Consider the following 18,604-nt stretch of genomic DNA (forward strand, 5'->3'; position numbering starts at 1 on the left):
CATACGTTGACACATTTTAGTAATGTACTTGTATATGACCCTAGGGAGGATTTTTTAAAAACATTTTTATTTTTCTATTATACCATCTCTAATAGATTTGGAAGGATTTTCTGATAATATTAATTTGGATGTTGTTAAAGAACAAGTAGGTCTGGAACCTTTTCCGGATTATGACTCACCATGTGGTCCTGGAGCAGGAGGCGCGTGGGAAAAGCAGTCGGCTCCTGATGACTGCCGGGTCCCTGCGGGCCCAGGGCTTTCGCACGCATACATTTAGCAAAGCTGCTTCCAGTTCCGTGTGTGAAACAACTTGACTGAAGTTTCACAGCACATAAGTGGAGACTAGAAATTTGGACCCAAGTCTCTGACACCAGGCCCATGGTCTACTTTATTTTAAATTGTGTATATATTATTTACAGAGAACTCCACGCAGCCTCTCCCTAAGAGGTAGTGACCCTGGATGGCTTGGTTCCTGTGCCTGTCCAGATGTTTGCATGTTGTTGGAGTGTGTAGACAGACACACGCACTGTCATGTACATGTGCATAGAATTGTCCCCAACTTTGCTGTGTGCCTTCTGTTTTGAAGTTTTTTCTTCTTGAATAATAGGTTTGGTAAGACTTTTGTGTATCCAAAACAATTACTAAAAATAGTTTCCAGCCAGGTGCTAGTGGCTCATGTCTTTAATCTCAAGGATATAGAGATCAGAAGGAGCATGGTTTAAGGCTAGCTCAGACAAAAAGTTGCCGAGATGCCCTTCTCACTGAACGCAAGTCAGGCATGCTGGCACACACCTAGCATCTCAGCCATGAAGGCAGCCAAAGTTAGGCGTATCTGTGTCCTGAGGCTGGCCCAGGGCAAAAACTGAGACCTTATCTGAAAATGAACGTACAGCAAAGGAGGTGGTAAAGCTCCTGCTTAACAAGAACAGTAAACAGAAGAAAAAAAGAAAATAGTTTTCAGATGTATATTAGTCTGCCAATATGATCACTGATCAGGATAAAATGGTATTAACCTACTGGGTTAAATGTAAAACATGGTATTTAGTTCTGTTTTGTTACCTCACCACCAGTAACTGCAAGTTGTGTTAGATTTTCTAAGAGATTCCTCAAGCGTTGCTCAGAGGGTAGGAAGAAGCTGAAGTGGTTGGAGCTTTCCCACCTAAGACAAATAATTGAGACTCACCTTTCTCTAACTTGAGTTTGAACTCAGGACGTTGTGGTTGCCAGGCAAGCACTCGATCACTTGAACCACACCCCCAGCTTTGTTTTTTTCCTTCTAGTTATTTTTGGAATACTATAGGGTCTTCCAGAACAGCATGGTCTAGCTGGCCTGAACTGTTAATCTGTGTTTATACTTCTCACATAATTGGGCTAACAAGTGTATGCCACCACACCCAGTTGTTTTTGGTTGGAATGAGATCTTACCCACCTTTCTATCAAGGCTGTCCCTAAACTGTTATCCTCCAAATCTCAACCTCTTAAGTATCTGGGATTATAGGCATGAGCCACGGCTCCCAGTTTCTAACCTTGTACTTTTAAAACCTCCTTACAGCTTGAGATGGATTCATATCAGTATTTTAGAGATCTGTTCTTTTTGTAGGCTGGGTTTCCATAATGGCTGAAGCCTTAAAATCTCAACAGATTATGGAAGCCTCACATGCTGCCAGAACCCTGGCTAATCTAGACCGAGAAACCGTGCAAGAGAAGTACCAGGACGGCGTGTATGTGCTGCATCCCCAGTACCGAACAAGGTGAGCAGGCAGAGTGTTCATTTTGTTTCACAAGCATAAATCCATTTTCATTTTTTTCTGCTAATTTACAATAGAATGCCTTACAGATAGATTTTTTTTTGTCGGTCATGGGGCTTGAACTCTGGGCCTGGGCGCTGTCCCTCAGCTCTTCAGCTCAAGGCGAGTGCTCTACCGCTTGAGCTACAGTGCCACTTCCAGTTTTCTAGTGGTTTATTGGAGATAAGAGTCTCATGGACTTTCCTGCCCAGGCTGGCTTTGAACCGTGATCATCAGATCTCAGCCTCCTGAGTAGCTAGGATTACAGGCATGAGCCACCAGCACCTGGCTACAGATAGATTTTTAATCTATTTAGTTGGTGGGACAGAAGCTTGCGTTATATCTCAGGCTGACCCAGGAACACACGGTCTTCCTACCTCAGCCTCCTGAGTACTGTTTCAACATGCCCAGTTATGGCTTTTTAGTTGTTGTTGTGGGTGTCAGTTCTCAGGCTTGAAATCAGGACCTCTTGCCCTCACTTGGCTTTTTTACTCAAGACTGGTGTTCTACCACTTGAGCACACCTCTACTTCCAGCTTTTTTGCTGGCCAATTGGGAAAAGAGTCTCACACATTTTCTACCCAGGCTGACTTTCAACCAGAATCCTGAGATCTCAGCCTCCTGAGTGGCTAGGATTACAGGTATGAGCCACCAGCGCCTAGCTGCCGGCAAAAACTTTTTAAGTTTGAAAAAGGAATTAGCCTAGTTCAAATTTCTAAATACTTGATGTTTTTTGTATGTTTGTATATGTTTACTGTAGATAGCTTGCAACAGATATTCTATGTATATTTTGTATGTCCTATCCAGAGAAAAAATGTCAAATGCCTTGTAGAATGTCCTCGTGGACTCACTTTGAGGGTAATCGGATGGTAGCAGCATGTTACTTGGTCTACCACTGAGTTTATGAAGTCACCTGTGGTGGTTGTGCCCAGCTCCATTTTCCTGTTTTTATGGAAGGAGCTATGAGCATACTGTGGGCCTTTTCCAAACTCCTAGGATCTGCAGTAATCCTGCGCTTAGGAAACTTGCCATAATGCAGCCTGTGTTTATGTCACAGAAACCTGCTAAAGCCCCATCCGCAGAGAATGCTGGGCACATCTGACCATCGTAGTAATGCACTTATTCTGCTTCTTTTTAAAACTCTCTCTCCTTAGTCAGCCCATTAAAGCCGATGTCCTTTTTATTCATGGCCTTATGGGAGCAGCATTCAAAACCTGGCGCCAGCATGACAGCGAGAAAGTTCTGGTTGAAAAGGCTTTGGAGGATGAAAACAGGTACACTACATGTTGGCCCAAGGTAAGGAGCAGCCGCTGGGGCCAGCGCCTCTGTCACCACATGAAATGGCACTGCCGTCGCCACCTGCGGGACTCGTTTCCCTGTCCCTTTTTACTGGGAATTTTTTCTCCATGAAGTTCTTTCCCTTCATGACACCTGTATCATGTTTCAGTGACAGCCAGGCCTGTGACCTGATGTTGTATAATTTCAATGTAAGGTGCAATTGAGAAAATAAGGGGCCAGAGCATAATTGGTCACTTCCACTGAAGCGTACGATAGAAAAGAATAAAGCCGTGATTGTATTCAGAGTAGCCAGTTTTACCATCTCAGTAATTATAAAACTAGACATACTTAGAAGTAATTCTGCTTTGCATTTCTTTGAGACTATTTCTCCCAAAGAGCCTTAACTCTGGAATGGATTCCTTGAATGAAGGTATCAGCAGCTAATTCAAGGACTGGCGGTCCATACCTGTGTGTGATGTTCCAGAGTTTGCCTCCCTCCTTCTTACCTTAGAAAGAATGTTTGCATGTCCTCTCTGGTGATCTACTGTCTGGAGATACCGTCAGCCCAGGGCCTCCAGAAAGAAACCGTGACGGTCTCTTCTGTCTTTAAGTTTTCCGGGCTCGCTGTCAGGGTGCAGTCTGTCCTGAGATGCTAGCTTTGTGATCTGAAAATGCTCTCTGAAGCGCCCTGGGGGGCACTTTAACATTGAGAACATTCCTATCACACCTCCATTGGACTTATGCTATAAATATTCACACTGCTTTGTGACTAGATTTTTAAAAATATGTCCTTGTTGTCCATTGCTAGAGAACTTCAGTTACAAATTTTAATTCCTAGGAAGTAATTGGGGTGGAAGGAATGCATGCATGTTCTTACACACCTCTCAATTCACCTAGACATGGCTAGCAAAGGACTGTCCCGCTCTCCGGATTATATCTGTGGAGTATGACACCGCCCTCAGTGACTGGAGGGCGAGGTGCCCTATGGAAAGGTAATCAGAGGTTGCTGGGGGAGGAAGGGCTCCAGCGCAACTGGATCCTCTGCGGTGGGAGGTGATTTTTATGTTTAATACCATAGGGTTTTTTTTTTCTCTACCGTCTCTTTTCTCTGAGGAATTAGCTCTAAGTGAACAGTAAAACAGTAGAAGGCTAAGACAAAGGTCAATGCTGCCCACCGAATCTGCTTCATCTATAATAGTGAAAAACCTCATTCCAGATCAAAGTTTTCATTTCCACTGGAAGTAAAAATGTTTTCGTGCTTACAGTCCTGAAGACTAAAGGAAGCAAAGGAAAAGATGCGGAGCAGTTCTGTCCCCTCTGTGCCCTGTGCTACTTGAGTGCACAGGAAGGAGCACTGGGCTGCTGGGTTTCAGGGCCTGCCTTGCAGCCTGCTTCTGTGTCTTGCTGCATAGTCCTACCCAGTCACAGGATCTGAGCGCCTGTCCAAAGACAGAGGCGCTGGGCCCCACATACCACACTGTGCTCTGAACACACCCCACCCAGAGCCCAAGGTAGAAGTGCCCTGGGTGAGCTGGAAGTATCAGGCCTCCCTCCCATTTCTCCCACTTTGTCCTGAGAAAAGGTGTCTACAGCTAGGGTGAAAATACCAGACCAAACCGTTTTGAAGTTTATTTTTAGTCTGAAAGTTACTCATTTTGGACTCTGATTAGAATAATTTCTTAGTGTTTCTAAGTAAGCCAAAATGATGGAAGCTTAATATTAGCAACAAAAATACAAGTCAAACTAAACTCAGGAGAGACAACTGAGGCTCTGAGGACATTTTTGTAGTCAGGCCACAGGATGAGAAGGGTCGCTCACACCCGAGGTGCTGGCGGCAACTGGGGTGAGGTCAGGTTTGACCTAGAAATTGCCAGACACATTTGATGCTCAACCTCTGCTTGCTTCCTACATGCATGGTGTGTTCTGGGCTTAGTCCTATGTCACTGTTGACATTTTGGTTCAAGAATGAGAGTCAGAAAATGAGCCTGCAGGAGTATTCCTCACTCCAAAATGTGTTTCGTAGCATTCATCCAGTCAGCGGATCCTGATTTGAAGTTAGGTAGCAAGGTCTGGGGGCCCATACCTCCCGTCATTCCACTGTTTTCCTTTTATCCAGAAAGACCATTGCATTCCGAAGCAATGAACTTCTTAGCAAGCTCAGAGCCGCTGGGGTTGGGGATAGGCCGATGATCTGGATATCACATAGCATGGGAGGTAAGGACGCTCCAACTCCGCAGCGGCCATCATGAGATGGCTGTCACCACACAGCCAGCCTGAATGGTCTGCATCTCTGTGGTGTTTCCTGGCAGCCCTCTAGCCATTACTGTTTGTGCCTATGGCTCAGGGTTCTAAAGTTGCTACAACTAGTAACAAACCATGCAAGAGGGCCTGGGTTCAGAACACACCACTCCTCTGTCCTGGTCCCTCAGAGGGATGTTTGCATGTTGGGCACCACAGGCCCGCATTCCTGGCGGGTCTTAGGCTCCCTATTTTTCTCCCCCATTGCAAGCTCCATTGCTGCCTCTTTGCCCACAGCCACAGCTCCCAGATGCCAAGAGCTGCTGAGATGTGATTCCAGCTGCTGTACTTTGGGGTCTGATACTGCTGTTTCTGTTGCATGCTCTGCTCCTCCCAGTGTCTCCAACCCCAGCTGCTGGCCCTCGCCATCCACACCACCGTCTTTACCCTGCCCTGGCCGGGGCTGCTGGATGAGGTGCTCAGGATGGCTGGTCTGGAGCTGGGGCTCTTTGCTAAAAGTTTCTCTTTCCCAAAGACCCACTACTGAGGTAGAGGATGAAGGTGGAGAAGATGCTTTCCCACAGCCGCTGGTTTTTCTAGCAGTGGACTGGCACGTGGCAGCTCTGGGTGTGGGCCACCCTGGCAGGAAGGGTCAACTCTACAAGCCAGTTTCTAGAATCCACCACTTCAGAGGCTACCTGTACTGTACAACTAGAGGATGAGGGGTGGTAATACGTTTAAAGCCTTGTTTCCTATACTATAGAAATTTTAATTTTCTTTTTAATTAGAATTTTTAGTTTTTGCTAGTTCGGGGGCTTGAAATCAGGGCCCGGGTGCTATCTCTGGGCTGCTTTGTGCTCAAGGCCAATGTTCTACCACTTGAGCCACAGGACCACTTCTGGCTTTTTTGACTATCTTATTGGAGATAAGAGTCTCATGGGGACTTTTCTGCCCAGACTGGCTTTGAACCATGGTCCTCAGATCTCAGTTTCCTAAGTAGCTAAGATTACAGGTGTGGGCCACCAGCGCCTGACTTATTTTAAAGTATTTTAAGGAAAACAGCTGTCTTATTTTGCTTTTTTTTTTAAGAATATGAGAAAGAAAAAAATAGTTTATACACTGTTTGTCCTTTGTCTCTGTGGCTAGGTCTTCTTGTCAAAAAGATGCTGTTGGAAGCCTCTCAGAAGCCAGAACTGAGCACAATTATCAACAACACCCGAGGAATCATTTTTTACAGCGTGCCACACCACGGTTCCCGGCTGGCTGAATACTCTGTTAATATTCGCTATCTTCTATTTCCCTCTTTGGAAGTTAAAGAGCTCAGCAAAGGTAATGCCTTCTTACATGGAGGCTGGAGGGCTGTTAACACTAATTACAGAAGAGAAGGTGGGAATCCAGCTTCCTCCTTGAGCATACTCACTCATTCTTTATTCATACCTGTGTTTAGATTATCCACCGAAAAACCTGGACTTGGGCCTAACTTTCCTTTAACACTTTACTTTTTTTGTTTTTAATATTTACTCAAGTATAGCTATAATTTCAATGTTATTTTAGGTACTTAACATCAAAAAAATTATTGTGCTTTTAAATTTTTTTCTTTTTTTTGTCGGTTGTGGGGCCTGAACTCTGGGCCTGGGCACTGTCCCCCAGCTCTTCAGTTCAAGGCTAGCGCTCTACCACTTGAGCCACAGTGCCACTTCCGGCTTTTTCTGCTTATATGGTGCTGAAGAATTGAACCCAGAGCCTCATGCATGCAAGGCAAGCACTCTACCACTGAGCCACCTTCCCAGCCCCCTTTTTAAAGTTTTATTTATGTTTTTTACCATGAATTTGCAAAATCAACTTCTAAAATACAAACAAACCTTTGGGACTTTGTGTATCTGTCATAAAGCAGTATCTCTGTTATAGTACTTGTTCTCTCTGAACTCCAGGAGCCTGAGCATGCTAGTTGCCTTCTTGCTCGTATTTTCCCTTGCTTGCTTCCTTCTCACCATGCTTGGCCCTGAGTTGATTCTTTATCAATACGTAATGAATGACTATCTTTCATCTGTAAGTAGTACTGCTCACTTTTAGTTTCCATTTCTGTGTTTTATCTTTTTTAAACCCTTCACTTTTAATATCTTTACCAGTGAAACAAGTGTTTTAAAAGTAGCATCTAATTGGTTAAGTCTGTGAACTTAATCTACTTATTTTCAGGGTTGGTATTGATAAATTTGAGCATCCTCGAACCATTTTCTTAATTTTATTCTGCTTGATTTGTAAGTTTCTCATTCCTACCCCCTTTTATTTTTGTGTAGTTTTCAGTCATACTAAGGTTTGGTTCTCTCCATGTATCTGTTCTAATACTGAGCTTTATATATGCATGTATTTTCAGAGATTTGAACTCAGGGCCTTGCACTTGATCAGCAAGGCAAATGCTTTACCACTTGGCCATGCTCTTCGCCCTTTTTGCTGTAGCATCTTTCTTAGATAAGGTCTTGCACTTTTGCCTGGGGCTGACCCTGGACCATGATCCTCCTATCTCTACCTTCTGAGGAACTGAGGTTATAGGTGTATAGCACCATGCCCAGCTTGATTTTTTTTTTTTTTTTTGAGATCAGATACTGGTGTCCTTGGACTCACAGAACATGCTGGAGACCTAGATCCCATGGGGTGAACACAGGCAGTGGAGGTTTGTGGCTTTATGACTTGAGAATCTGCAGTTCTGGAGCTGTAGGATGTGGAGTGTCCCTGTATCTCATGGGGCATTGGAAGTCACAATCCTGAAGCTCTGAGACCTGAAGTGGCCCTCTCCCTGGGTCGCCAGGGGCAGGCTTGGTGATGCTGGGCTTTTCACACCAGTAGGCTCACTGAGCACAGGTGGTCCTGGTCCTGGGACCGGGGCTGCTGGTAGCCACATTCCTAGAGAGGTAGGATACAGCTTGGTTTTCCCAGCTCTGGATGGACAGGTGAGGGTAAAGGCAGGATTTCACATCAACAGCGAGGCTTCTCAGCACTGTGGGCTGGGAAGGTCTTTCCCAGTTCCCCTGAGGCAAGTGTGGGTGGGCACAGGCTCGTGGCCATGGTGTTCTGGGGAGCATGGTGTCTTCTACCCATTGAGGCATGTGCCAGCCGAGGTCTTGAACTCATTGAACTCATCAGAGCACTGGCTGCCCAGTCCCTAAGGCATGTTAAGGGATAGCAGAGGCTGTTGTAGTGGCGGGGGCACTGGGATAGGCAGTTGTGTGGGTGGGGGGTGGATGGGCAGAATCCAGAGAAAGGCCCGAAGTGAGCTCCTCCTTTGGAGAAGAGCAGTGTCTCTTAGACCAATCAGCTCTCTAAACCGGACTGAAAGCCTGTAAGCACGATGGAGTGGTGGGCTGCTCCCGTGCTGCCCACCTCACAGCCCAAGCATGGCGCTTGGGTTAGAGTTAGAGTTGCCGTATGCTGTGTACAGTGTGTATGCCCTGTCCTTGTGCTTGCCCTTTGGACGCTGCATGCTGCCTTTAGCATTCCTGTGGATTCCTTGCTGAGCTCCTGAGCTCTCTCCCCGGCCCAGGTTCTGCTGTGGCTGAGCTGCTTGCAGATCGCCCATCACTGTACCATCTTGGCTCCGATTTTCAAAGTTTACTTCCTTGAATGAAGTCAACTTAATTTTCCCTAAGTTCTTTATTGTTCTCTGGTTGTTTTGTATTCATAGCAACATGTTTTGTGGCACCATTGTCCTGTCAAGTAGTTCCAAAGAAACCAATTAGTGTTCTGAAAAGCTCCTTTGTGACCTCATTTGGTGGTTCCTTCCAGTGTGCCACTCTGCCTGCTGTCTGCATTCTGTCTGCCTGTGGCTCTGAGGTGCTGTGCGCGGAGCCCATGCTCATCTTAAGGCAGAATGCTAGTGTCCTCCTGAAACGGGAAAGATTGATGCATTTTATTCTGAATTGGATAAACAAACTCATTATGCTCCTATTCTCTGTTAACTTTATAGATTCTCCTGCACTTAAAACACTACAGGATGACTTTCTGGAGTTTGCTAAAGACAAAAACTTCCAGGTGCTGAGTTTCGTAGAAACCCAACCAACCTTTATTGGTAGCATGCTTAAACTCCACATCGTGCCCGTGGACTCGGCAGGTATTTACTCTTTAGAAACTTGTTGAGTGGAGACTGAGGTGAATCTTGACATTGAATGCTATCAGCTTTTACATCTAGCTGCTCACTTTTAGGAGAAAGTTTGGTGAAGACCTAGAATCAGTTCCATGCCTGTGTGCCTAGCTCCTTTCGATTCATCTCTTGCTTGGGTGTCCCGGCAGCTGGTGCCCAGCCCTTCTGCGCCACTCAGGGCGCGAGACACAGTGCACAAAGAGGCTGCCTGAACAGTCAGCATGTGTATTACATCCCGTTCCCTATCACCCAAAGAAAATGAAGAACCCTTAATCTTTTATAGTGGACTAATGGAATCCCATGAGGTGTTCCTATGTACAGTGTTCAAAGAACTGCTGCTCACTGTCTGCTTGGGAAGACCTTGGGAAGCTTATCGTATGGCAGCCTCGTCACACTTGTGTGGCTTCTTCCGTGTCACCAGGCCTGTGGCTTCCTCCCACCCACTTTCTCATCTCAGAGGTCTCACTGACATCTCTGATCCCTCCAACCAGATGAACTTGACTGCAGTGTCAGAAACCTCTCCAGGTCTCGCAAGGAATCATGGGATGAGGGGCTTGAGTGCAGGATGGGTCCCCATGCGACATTCCCACTCTTTTCCTCAAGTAAGGGAGCTCGTGGTGCAGTCATGGCATCCACCACGTGGTGTGCCACAGAGACCTCCCGTACAGGAAGCGCTGAGACACCAGTGCTCAGGCTCTGCTGCTAACTTCCTCATTTAGGTAGGTAGGTAGGACCCAAAAGACGACTTTGCACAGTACTTCCTGAGTACCTGCTCTCATGTGATGGCGCACATGTAGCTCAGATGTGCGGCGCAGTTGAACGTGAAGGCTTCATCTGTTGGGTCCCTTTTGACAAGCAGGTGAAAAGCCTTTATTTTTGCTTTAATTTCGGCTTATTGACATTTCTGTTTTCTCCAGCTCTAGGCATTGGGGACCTAATTCCCGTGGACGTTAACCACTTGAACATTTGTAAGCCGAGGAAAAAGGATGCTTTTTTGTATCAGCGTACTTTGCAATTCATCCGTGAAACGTTAGCCAAAGACCTTGAAAAATGACAGTTGTCTTCCATTCTTTGTGCGAATACAGTGTGGAAAGCTGGTGTTCTTTTCCTTTTGGTCTCTGCGCAGTCCTATGAACAGTCAGCATGGCATCGCGTGGTCCGAAAGTGTGGTGCAGGCAGCAAGACGTGACTGTGTGTTGAGCACTGGAAAGCACCGCGCAGAAGGGCAGGCACAGGAGGAGGAGCTCCTGTGACAGGAGCTCAGAGCCAGGCCCAGTGCCTTTCCTCCTTGATATCCCGCTCCCTCAGGAGCCCTGGCAGGGACGGGGGAGTGGTGTCAAAGTAGGGGGGACCTGGAATGAGAGGAGTCCTCTAGCGACTCAGCTTACAATGACAGTGCCGCTAGAAGCGTACCCGAAGTGAGAGGCAGGGAGCTGGCACAGGAAGGGCTGTCCTCTAGCTGTGTGTTGCGAAGTTTCTAAATGTCATTTTCAAAACATGTAGTTTTAAACAGTTAAATCCTTGACACTTGGTCTTTTAGGCCAATTGTTGTGCATGGGGCAGTTCCTTGTTTTTATTTTCATATTGCTAAGAACAAACTGTTTCTTTAAAAAAAAAAAACCCAAACTCTAGCTTATAGAATTCTTTCCAGATTGTAGCTTGTAACGTGCTTGTAATGTGTTTGGGATAAGGACAAAGTAGCTAGTCCATTACTGATCATCAGAGTATGGAAAAAACAAAAGCTATTCTAAGCCACTAGATGTTAACAGAACTTAGTAAGATTTCATATTCTCTTTGGCTAAATAAAGTATACCTTCTTTCTTTGCTCGTGTAGTAGTAGTACTAGATAACCACTAGTATGTGAGAAAATAATGTGCTTTTGAATAATAGTATTATTGAAATATAATTCACATACCTGGAAATTTCCTTTTTGTGTGTGGTGCTGGGGATTGAATCCCGGGCCTTACACTTGTTAGGGAGATGCTGTACCACTGAGCTGGATCCTCAATCCAAAATGTACCCTTTTAAAGTGTTTATTGGTTTTTAGTATAGTCACAAATTTGTACAACTACTTTCAATAGAAAATAGTTTTTTAAAAATTACTTGTATGTCATCTATAATTACATAATATAAAAATGTAGAAAACTACAGGAAGATGTTGACATGTATCTTGGAACTTAAAGAACAAGGAGACCAAAAAAAGTAGGGGGCAGAGAATACAGATGTAAGCTATGTGTAATGTAGAGCCCCTCACCGGGGGTTTACCTGGACACTTGCAATGCACACGAGGACGGAGAATAGATACAAACCCTTCCGAAACGCGTACGAAATGAACCATACACTCTGCCAAGACCACAGAAAAGTGAAGACCAAAGAAAATAGAAGGAGGGCTTAGAGAACATAAACTAATGAAATGAGAAAAGCAGTCTTCATAAGTCTAAAGTTGATTCTTGGGAAAAAAATCAATAAAATTGACAAACCTCTTGTAAGAGCAATCACAATAAGAGAAGGGACAAATTATTAGTATCAGTCATAAAAAGGAGATATCACTGTAATGTAGACTGTTTTTTGCTAGTTCCTCTCGCTCTGTTTCATTCACGGCTAGTGCTATACTAACTGAGCTACACCTCCACTTCCAGCCTTTTGCTGGTTAACTAGACATAAAAATCTCAAGGATTTGTCGGCCTGAACTGGCTTTGAACAACAGTTCTTAGATTTATAGCTTCTGAGTAGCCACCAGCACCTGGCATTAAAAACCAGTCAAGTGCTGGTGGCTCCTGCCTACAACACTCACATTTTGGGTAGCTGAGATATACAGGATCACATTTTGAGGCCAGTTCAGACAGAAAGGTTTGCAAGATCCCTTCTCAATGAAAAGCTGGATATGGTGGTTTGATTCTAGCCATGACAGGAAGACTAGCATAGGCAGATCACACCATGTACCTGCCTGGGCAGGAAACACCGTATTTCAGAAATATTCAGAAAAAATAGGGTCTGGAAGTATGGTTCAGTGGTTAAGAGCAGCTACCTAGCAAGTATAAGAACCCTAGTGTGAATGCTTACAATTGATTACATTTTGGGGGGGGTCCAGTTGTGGGGTCTGAACTCTGGGCCTGAGCGCTGTCCCTCAGCTCTTCAGATCAAGGCTAGCGCTCTTCCACTTGAGCCACAGCACCACTTCCGGCTTTTTTCTTTTTTCTTATGTGGTGCTGAGGAATCAAACCCAGGGCCTCATGCATGCAAGGCAAGCGCTCTACCACTGAGCCACCTTCCCAGCCCCACAATTGATTACATTTTAAATGAAACAGAAAATTCCAAGAAAAATTGGTATGTTAGTTTAGCCTTTCTATACTGTAAAAAATTCCTGAGATAAACAAGGGGAAAATGCATCTGGCTCCTGGTTTCAGAGTTTCAGCCCATCGTGGTGGAGATGGCTGACAGAGTCCTGGCAGGGCTGCTAGATCATTGTGTCCAGGGTATCTCCTCCCCGCCCCTCCCCCCAACCTCTAGAAACACCTCGCAGACACACACGGACATGTTTACTAATCTCCTAGGCTTTCCAATCCAACCAAGTTGACAGGATGGACCATCACACCCAAACTGCCTCCAAGCAGAAAACATGGCCAATCCTATGACCCTAAAAGGAAGAGAACCAATGACTTAAGTCACAGACTTACTCTAAGCCTAGTGCACATTACGGATGAGGGCTCCCAACCAAGGAAATGGTTCTATTATCAGATTCTTCCAGTTCATTGGAAAGATTGCACACCTTCACTCATTTTCTGAGGTTAATACAACTTGTATACCAAAACTATCAAAGGACAGTACAAAAAGGACAAAGTGGGCTGGGAAGGTGGCTCAGTGGTAGAGCGCTTGCCTTGCATGCCTGAGGCCCTGGGTTCGATTCCTCAGCACCACATAAGCAAAAAGAAAAAAAGTCAGAAGTGGCGCTGTGGCTCAAGTGGTAGAGCATGAGCTGAAGAGCTGAAGGACAGTGCCCAGGCCAAGAGTTCAGGCCCCACGACTGGACCAAAAAAAAAAAAAAAAGTAATCAGCTACTTGCAATTATGAACACAGATGTAAAAATCTTAAGCTGAAATACTGACAAGTGAGCCAAGCACTGTGGCTCATGCCTGTAATCCTAGCTGTAGGAGCTTGAGATCTGAGAATCATGGTTGAAAGCCATCCTGGGCAGACAAATCTGACAGTCTTCTCAATGAGTAAAGACTCAGAACTGGAGGTATAATTCACGTGATACAGAGCTAGACTCAAGTGAAAAAACTAAAAGTTAACTGACTTTGAGTTCAAGTGAAGCCCCAGGTACTGGCACACACATACAAACTAATCCAGCAATATTTAAAAGGATAGCTGTCAAAAGTTTATGCCAAAAATTCAAGCTTTGCAAAATGGATCAATGTAATTTATCATATTAGCATACAAAATAAAGAAAAATGATCTCAATACATGGAGAAAAAAATTGGGGGGGGGTGTCCGGTCGTGGGGCCTGAACGCTGTCCCTCAGCTCTTCAGCTGAAGGCTAGTGCTGTACCACTTGAGCCACAGCGCCACTTCTGGCTTTTTTCTTTTTGCTTATGTGGTGCTGAAGAATCGAACCCAAGGCCTCAGGCATGCAAGGCAAGCACTCTACCACTGAGCCACCTTCCCAGCCCAAATTTTTTTGATAAAATTAACCACCATTTATGAAAAAAAACTTTGCAAGCTAGGAAGATACTTTAGTAAAGGCTATTTGAAGAAAACACAACAAAAGAGCAAAAATACTAACTTCTGGGAATAAGAATAACAAGAATAGTTGCTACTGTATTTAAATATTGTGGTAAATATTCTCAACAGTGGTACAGCAAGAAAAGGGCATCTAAAGTTCAAGGATGAGAAAAGAAGAAATGTGCCAGTTTTTCATTACAACACATTTCTAAATATTTTAACATCGCTATAGTTAGACAGCATCGCCTAGATGGTTTGACGTGATATAGTTGAAAACATTAAGAAGATGGTGCATCACGTGAATCCCTTGTGCCCACTGGCATGTTAAATGTATTAACACACAGGGAATTGTTAGAAACTCTGAAAGGTTGGCAAGATTGCCAGTGCTCTCAATATACAAAAAATTATATTAGTAAACGTAGGATATAAAATTTAAATGCTATTTGTTGGATGTAGTTACAGTATTAAGACTGAAAAAAAATGTTGAAAATACAGACTGAAAATATTTAGGAGCCAAATAAGATAGAATTGATTTAAAAGAGAAACATAAAAAGTTAGTTACTGAAAAATCTAGTTACAACTTAAGTATAGGCAATAGGATGGATGGATGGATGGATGGATAAATGGATAGCCAGACATATTGTTTGAAACAGTGATGTCAAAAATAGCAAGACAGCTGGGCACTGGTAGCTCATGGCTGTAATCCTAACTACTGAGGAGGCTGAGATCTGAGGATCAAGATTCAAAGCCAGTCCAGGCAGGAAAGTCTGTGAGACTCCAATTAATCACCATAAAACCAGAGATGTGTGGAGATGTGTCCCCAAGTGGTACAGAGCTGGCCTTGGACATAAGAGCTTAGGGACAGCACCTAGGCCCCAAGTTCAAGCCCCAGGACTGACAAAAAATGCAATAGTAGTAATGCAAAAAATAATACAATAAAAATAGTAATACTGAAGCTCAATCCCACCCCCACCACCCTGGAAAAGAAGGTCCTGCGACCAGCTGTTTCTTCCCTGGCACCCAGGTCCCAGTGCTGCACACTGGGGTCATGTGAATGCAGTACAGTCCTTCCTAGGACAGGCTGCAATCCTTCTGCAGCCTGCATTGACTATAGTCACTACATTCATAATTCCTGAAAATCACCAAGGAACATTATGACCTACACTTTGTATATAGTGTATCTGGACAGAACTTCCCCCGCCTCTACAAAACAATGTGCTCAAACCATCCTTGCCATTCAAGGTGTACTTGGTTTCATATAATGTCCTACAGAAAGTGAATTCAAGCATCCTGAAATCTTACACCGTGCAGCAGTGGTCCCTGGCAGCAGCTTTCAAGTCATAAATTATTTCTGCCTGTACTGGGTTTGAACTCAGGGCCTTACACTTACTAGGAATGTGCTTCTCTACCATTGAGCTATGCCTTCATCCCTCTTTTATGTTGGTTATTTTTGAGATAGGGTTCTTGCTTCCTCTCTGGGCACATGCACAGACTACCATCTGCCTTGTTTAGGCTTTCCATAGTTGCTGGGATGGCAGGTGCACACCACAGGTGCATCCAGCTTCCCTCCACTGAGATGAAGTCTTGAAGACTATTCTGCCCAGGCTGGCATAGATCCATGATCCTCCCCATCTCAGCCTCTTGCCTAACTTAGTATGACTCACGTCATATATATTATCTAATCTTGTTACCTTCTTGCCTTTTCAACTTCACTTGATGAGTCAAAAAAAAAGAACCAAAACAGAAAACTTACACTGAGGGATAAGTAGCAATTGCATTTGGTCCAAAACAGAAGGCTAGCCAAAGAAGATATTCCAAGGTTCTCTTGATATCTGGAAGAAAATGAGCCCAATTTTTAAAAAGACAAAAATATTTAATAGGTATTCTGTACAACATCAGTACAAATTATAAGTCAAAAAAACACTGTAGGGTTTTTTATTAACACTTGTCTTCCAATAAGTAATCTTTTTAACTCCCTAATAAAATGTTTTTATTATAAAATTAATGCTTTAATACATTACTTATGCAAAGTCAAGAAGAACTAAAGTGTCTTGAACTTCAGCCACTTTAAACTTTTACAAGAACTGGATGAGCATATTTCCTGCATACTGCAATCACTAGAACAATTTTAATAGGTTTGAGAAAATTACACGGTGAAAGCAACTATACCATGTGTCGGAGAGACAGTAGTGAATTGCATCATGTTTAGTCAATAAGATGACCCAAACTAAAAGAGAATGAAATCCCCTGGGGAGCCGCTACTCATGGTCAAGGTAATTCAGTCACCTGCTAGCTTGAGAAGCCTTCCAACTGGTAAGCATTCATTTATAAACTAGATAAGGATGTTCTAAATGTTCTTACTTTTAAGAGAAACTTGTGTGTGAAAATTATACTACCAACTCAAATTCAGTCTATGCTGCTCATTACACTTTAACACACATGATCAAATCAAATACTACTACTTCAATTCTCAATCTTAAAGCACTTTTAATTTTTTTAGGAGGGTGCTGGTACTGAACAGTAGTATTGAACAGTGCTTGCTTGCTCATGGATGGTGCTCTATCACTTGAACCATGTCTATCTTGGCTTTTTTGCTGGTTATTTTGAAGATGGAGTACTGTATACTTTTCTCTCCATGCTAAGATTTGGACCACAATCTGTAGATCAGCCTCCTGAGTCGCTAGGATTCAGGTGGGAGACACTGTCACTTGGCATTACTCATCATTTTTTTCTTTTTCTTTTTGGTTGGTGGTAGGATTTGAACTCAGGGCCTGAGCTCTTTCACCCAAGGATAGCATTCTACCATTTAAGCCACAGTGCCACTTCCAGTTTTCTAGTTGTTAATTGGAGATTAGAGTCTCATGGACTATCCTACCCTGGCTGGCTTTGAACCATGATCCTCAGCTCTCAGCCTCCCGAGTAGCTAGGATTACAGGTGTGAGTCACTGGCGCCATCCCTTTTCTTGTGATAGTCCTCTTCAAGTGAACACAACTCTGGATGTTAGTATTCACTCAGATTCTCCAGTTGCTTGTCACTTGTTGTTCGTTGTAAAATGAAGAGGCCTACTGCTGGCATCACAAGCAACCTTTGTGGAATTGACTTCTGCTCTTCTGTACCCTACTTCAGGTACCAATTTGTGAGAAAGTGGGTATAGGGAAAGAGCATCTGTAAGGAACTCAATTCCATTCTTCATTGTACCTATTAGAGCTCATGGACATATTGGCCAATCATTTCACTTCTCCAAGCAATCCACCTTGTTTCCTCCACTTAAACTTTTTTTTAACCTCTGCAACAACACAATCCTTTCACATAGGCAAGTATTACAGAAGAAGAACTGAGCATCTCAACACCCTCTTTTGTCTGATCACCTATTTATGGACATCCAGAGGCCTGCTGTGCATGCTCGGGGAAGAGGACCCACTGTCAGCATCTCCTTCAGGATTCTCCCCCTCGCTGAGGGACACATGGTACATCCCTGTATGTGAAAGATGGCTAAACTTAGCAGTGATCTTCCTTCTCCCTTCTTTCTCTCCCCCTTATGGGGTATATAAAATGTAACAGAGCCTATGAAGTTGTATGGCAGAAACAAAATGGTGGACACAAACTGGATTATCCTTAGGTAGACACACACCACAGCTCAAGAAGATCACAATGTAGGTACCAGCCCCCATGAGTCCAAACCAAATGGAAGCTATGGCTCCCAGAGGATGCACACACGATCAGGTTACTGAGTGTACAGGCATCCCTCGCTGTGGGGTGCCACAGAAACTCAAGGCCCTTACAGAAAACAGCATGGTGTTCATATGTCATCCGTGCATGGATCTTACTGCACACTTTCAATCATTGTTTGAAATACCTCGTTGTATAAATGCTGTACAAATAGTTACTCTGCTGTAATGCTTAGGGAATAATTACAAGAGAAGAGTCTGTCCGTGTTGGGTGTTTCTGATCTGTGACTGGTGGGTGCTGTGGCAGAGGGGCTGCCTGCACAAACACAGGGTTCTGGGGAATCCTGAGCTAGTCTTTGGGGTGACCTAGCTGCAGTTTCCAACCCTGGATGTTTTTAAACCTGCTCTAAAGTGGGCCAGACAGTTCTTCATAGTACCAACGACCACGATCGACACCCTCCGTGCACCACCTTTAGGCCGGCTGCCAAGGCGTCACCCCAAATCTGCAAACACAAAACAGCAGCATCAAAAAGCCCACACATGAATCGAACTACCATTTAAAATTCAACAGCACAGAACTTTCTGGGTCTTATCTAGATTTCCTTGCCTTAAAATCCACACCCTGAACCTTGAAGGCTTCCTTTTACCCTGAGAGCAGACCTAAAGTGCACACGTCCTACATAAGACGTTTCTGGTGGCTGAACTGTGACGTTATTGAATAAGAGACACAACTTTTGTAAAGTACACATGAGTGAGCGATGCGCAGTGTGGTGTCT

The 18,604-nt window shown here is 44.2% G+C and overlaps 1 protein-coding gene across 1 annotated transcript in view; it reads left to right on the plus strand.

Annotated features, from left to right (window-relative positions):
- The window catches only part of Serac1 (serine active site containing 1), a 36,635-nt gene extending 25,462 nt beyond the window's left edge, over positions 1 to 11,173 (plus strand). Inside the window, exons 11-17 of the mRNA XM_013024584.1 lie at positions 1,601 to 1,751; positions 2,941 to 3,082; positions 3,962 to 4,056; positions 5,181 to 5,278; positions 6,449 to 6,631; positions 9,264 to 9,407; positions 10,355 to 11,173. Coding sequence (XP_012880038.1) covers positions 1,601 to 1,751; positions 2,941 to 3,082; positions 3,962 to 4,056; positions 5,181 to 5,278; positions 6,449 to 6,631; positions 9,264 to 9,407; positions 10,355 to 10,491 — 950 coding nt within the window. The 3' untranslated portion in view covers positions 10,492 to 11,173. The remainder of the gene's footprint in view (positions 1 to 1,600; positions 1,752 to 2,940; positions 3,083 to 3,961; positions 4,057 to 5,180; positions 5,279 to 6,448; positions 6,632 to 9,263; positions 9,408 to 10,354) is intronic.
- The last annotated feature ends 7,431 nt before the right edge of the window (positions 11,174 to 18,604 follow it).

This window comes from Dipodomys ordii, unplaced genomic scaffold, assembly GCF_000151885.1.
Source record: "Dipodomys ordii isolate 6190 unplaced genomic scaffold, Dord_2.0 Scaffold77, whole genome shotgun sequence".
Classification (NCBI taxonomy): domain Eukaryota; kingdom Metazoa; phylum Chordata; class Mammalia; order Rodentia; family Heteromyidae; genus Dipodomys; species Dipodomys ordii.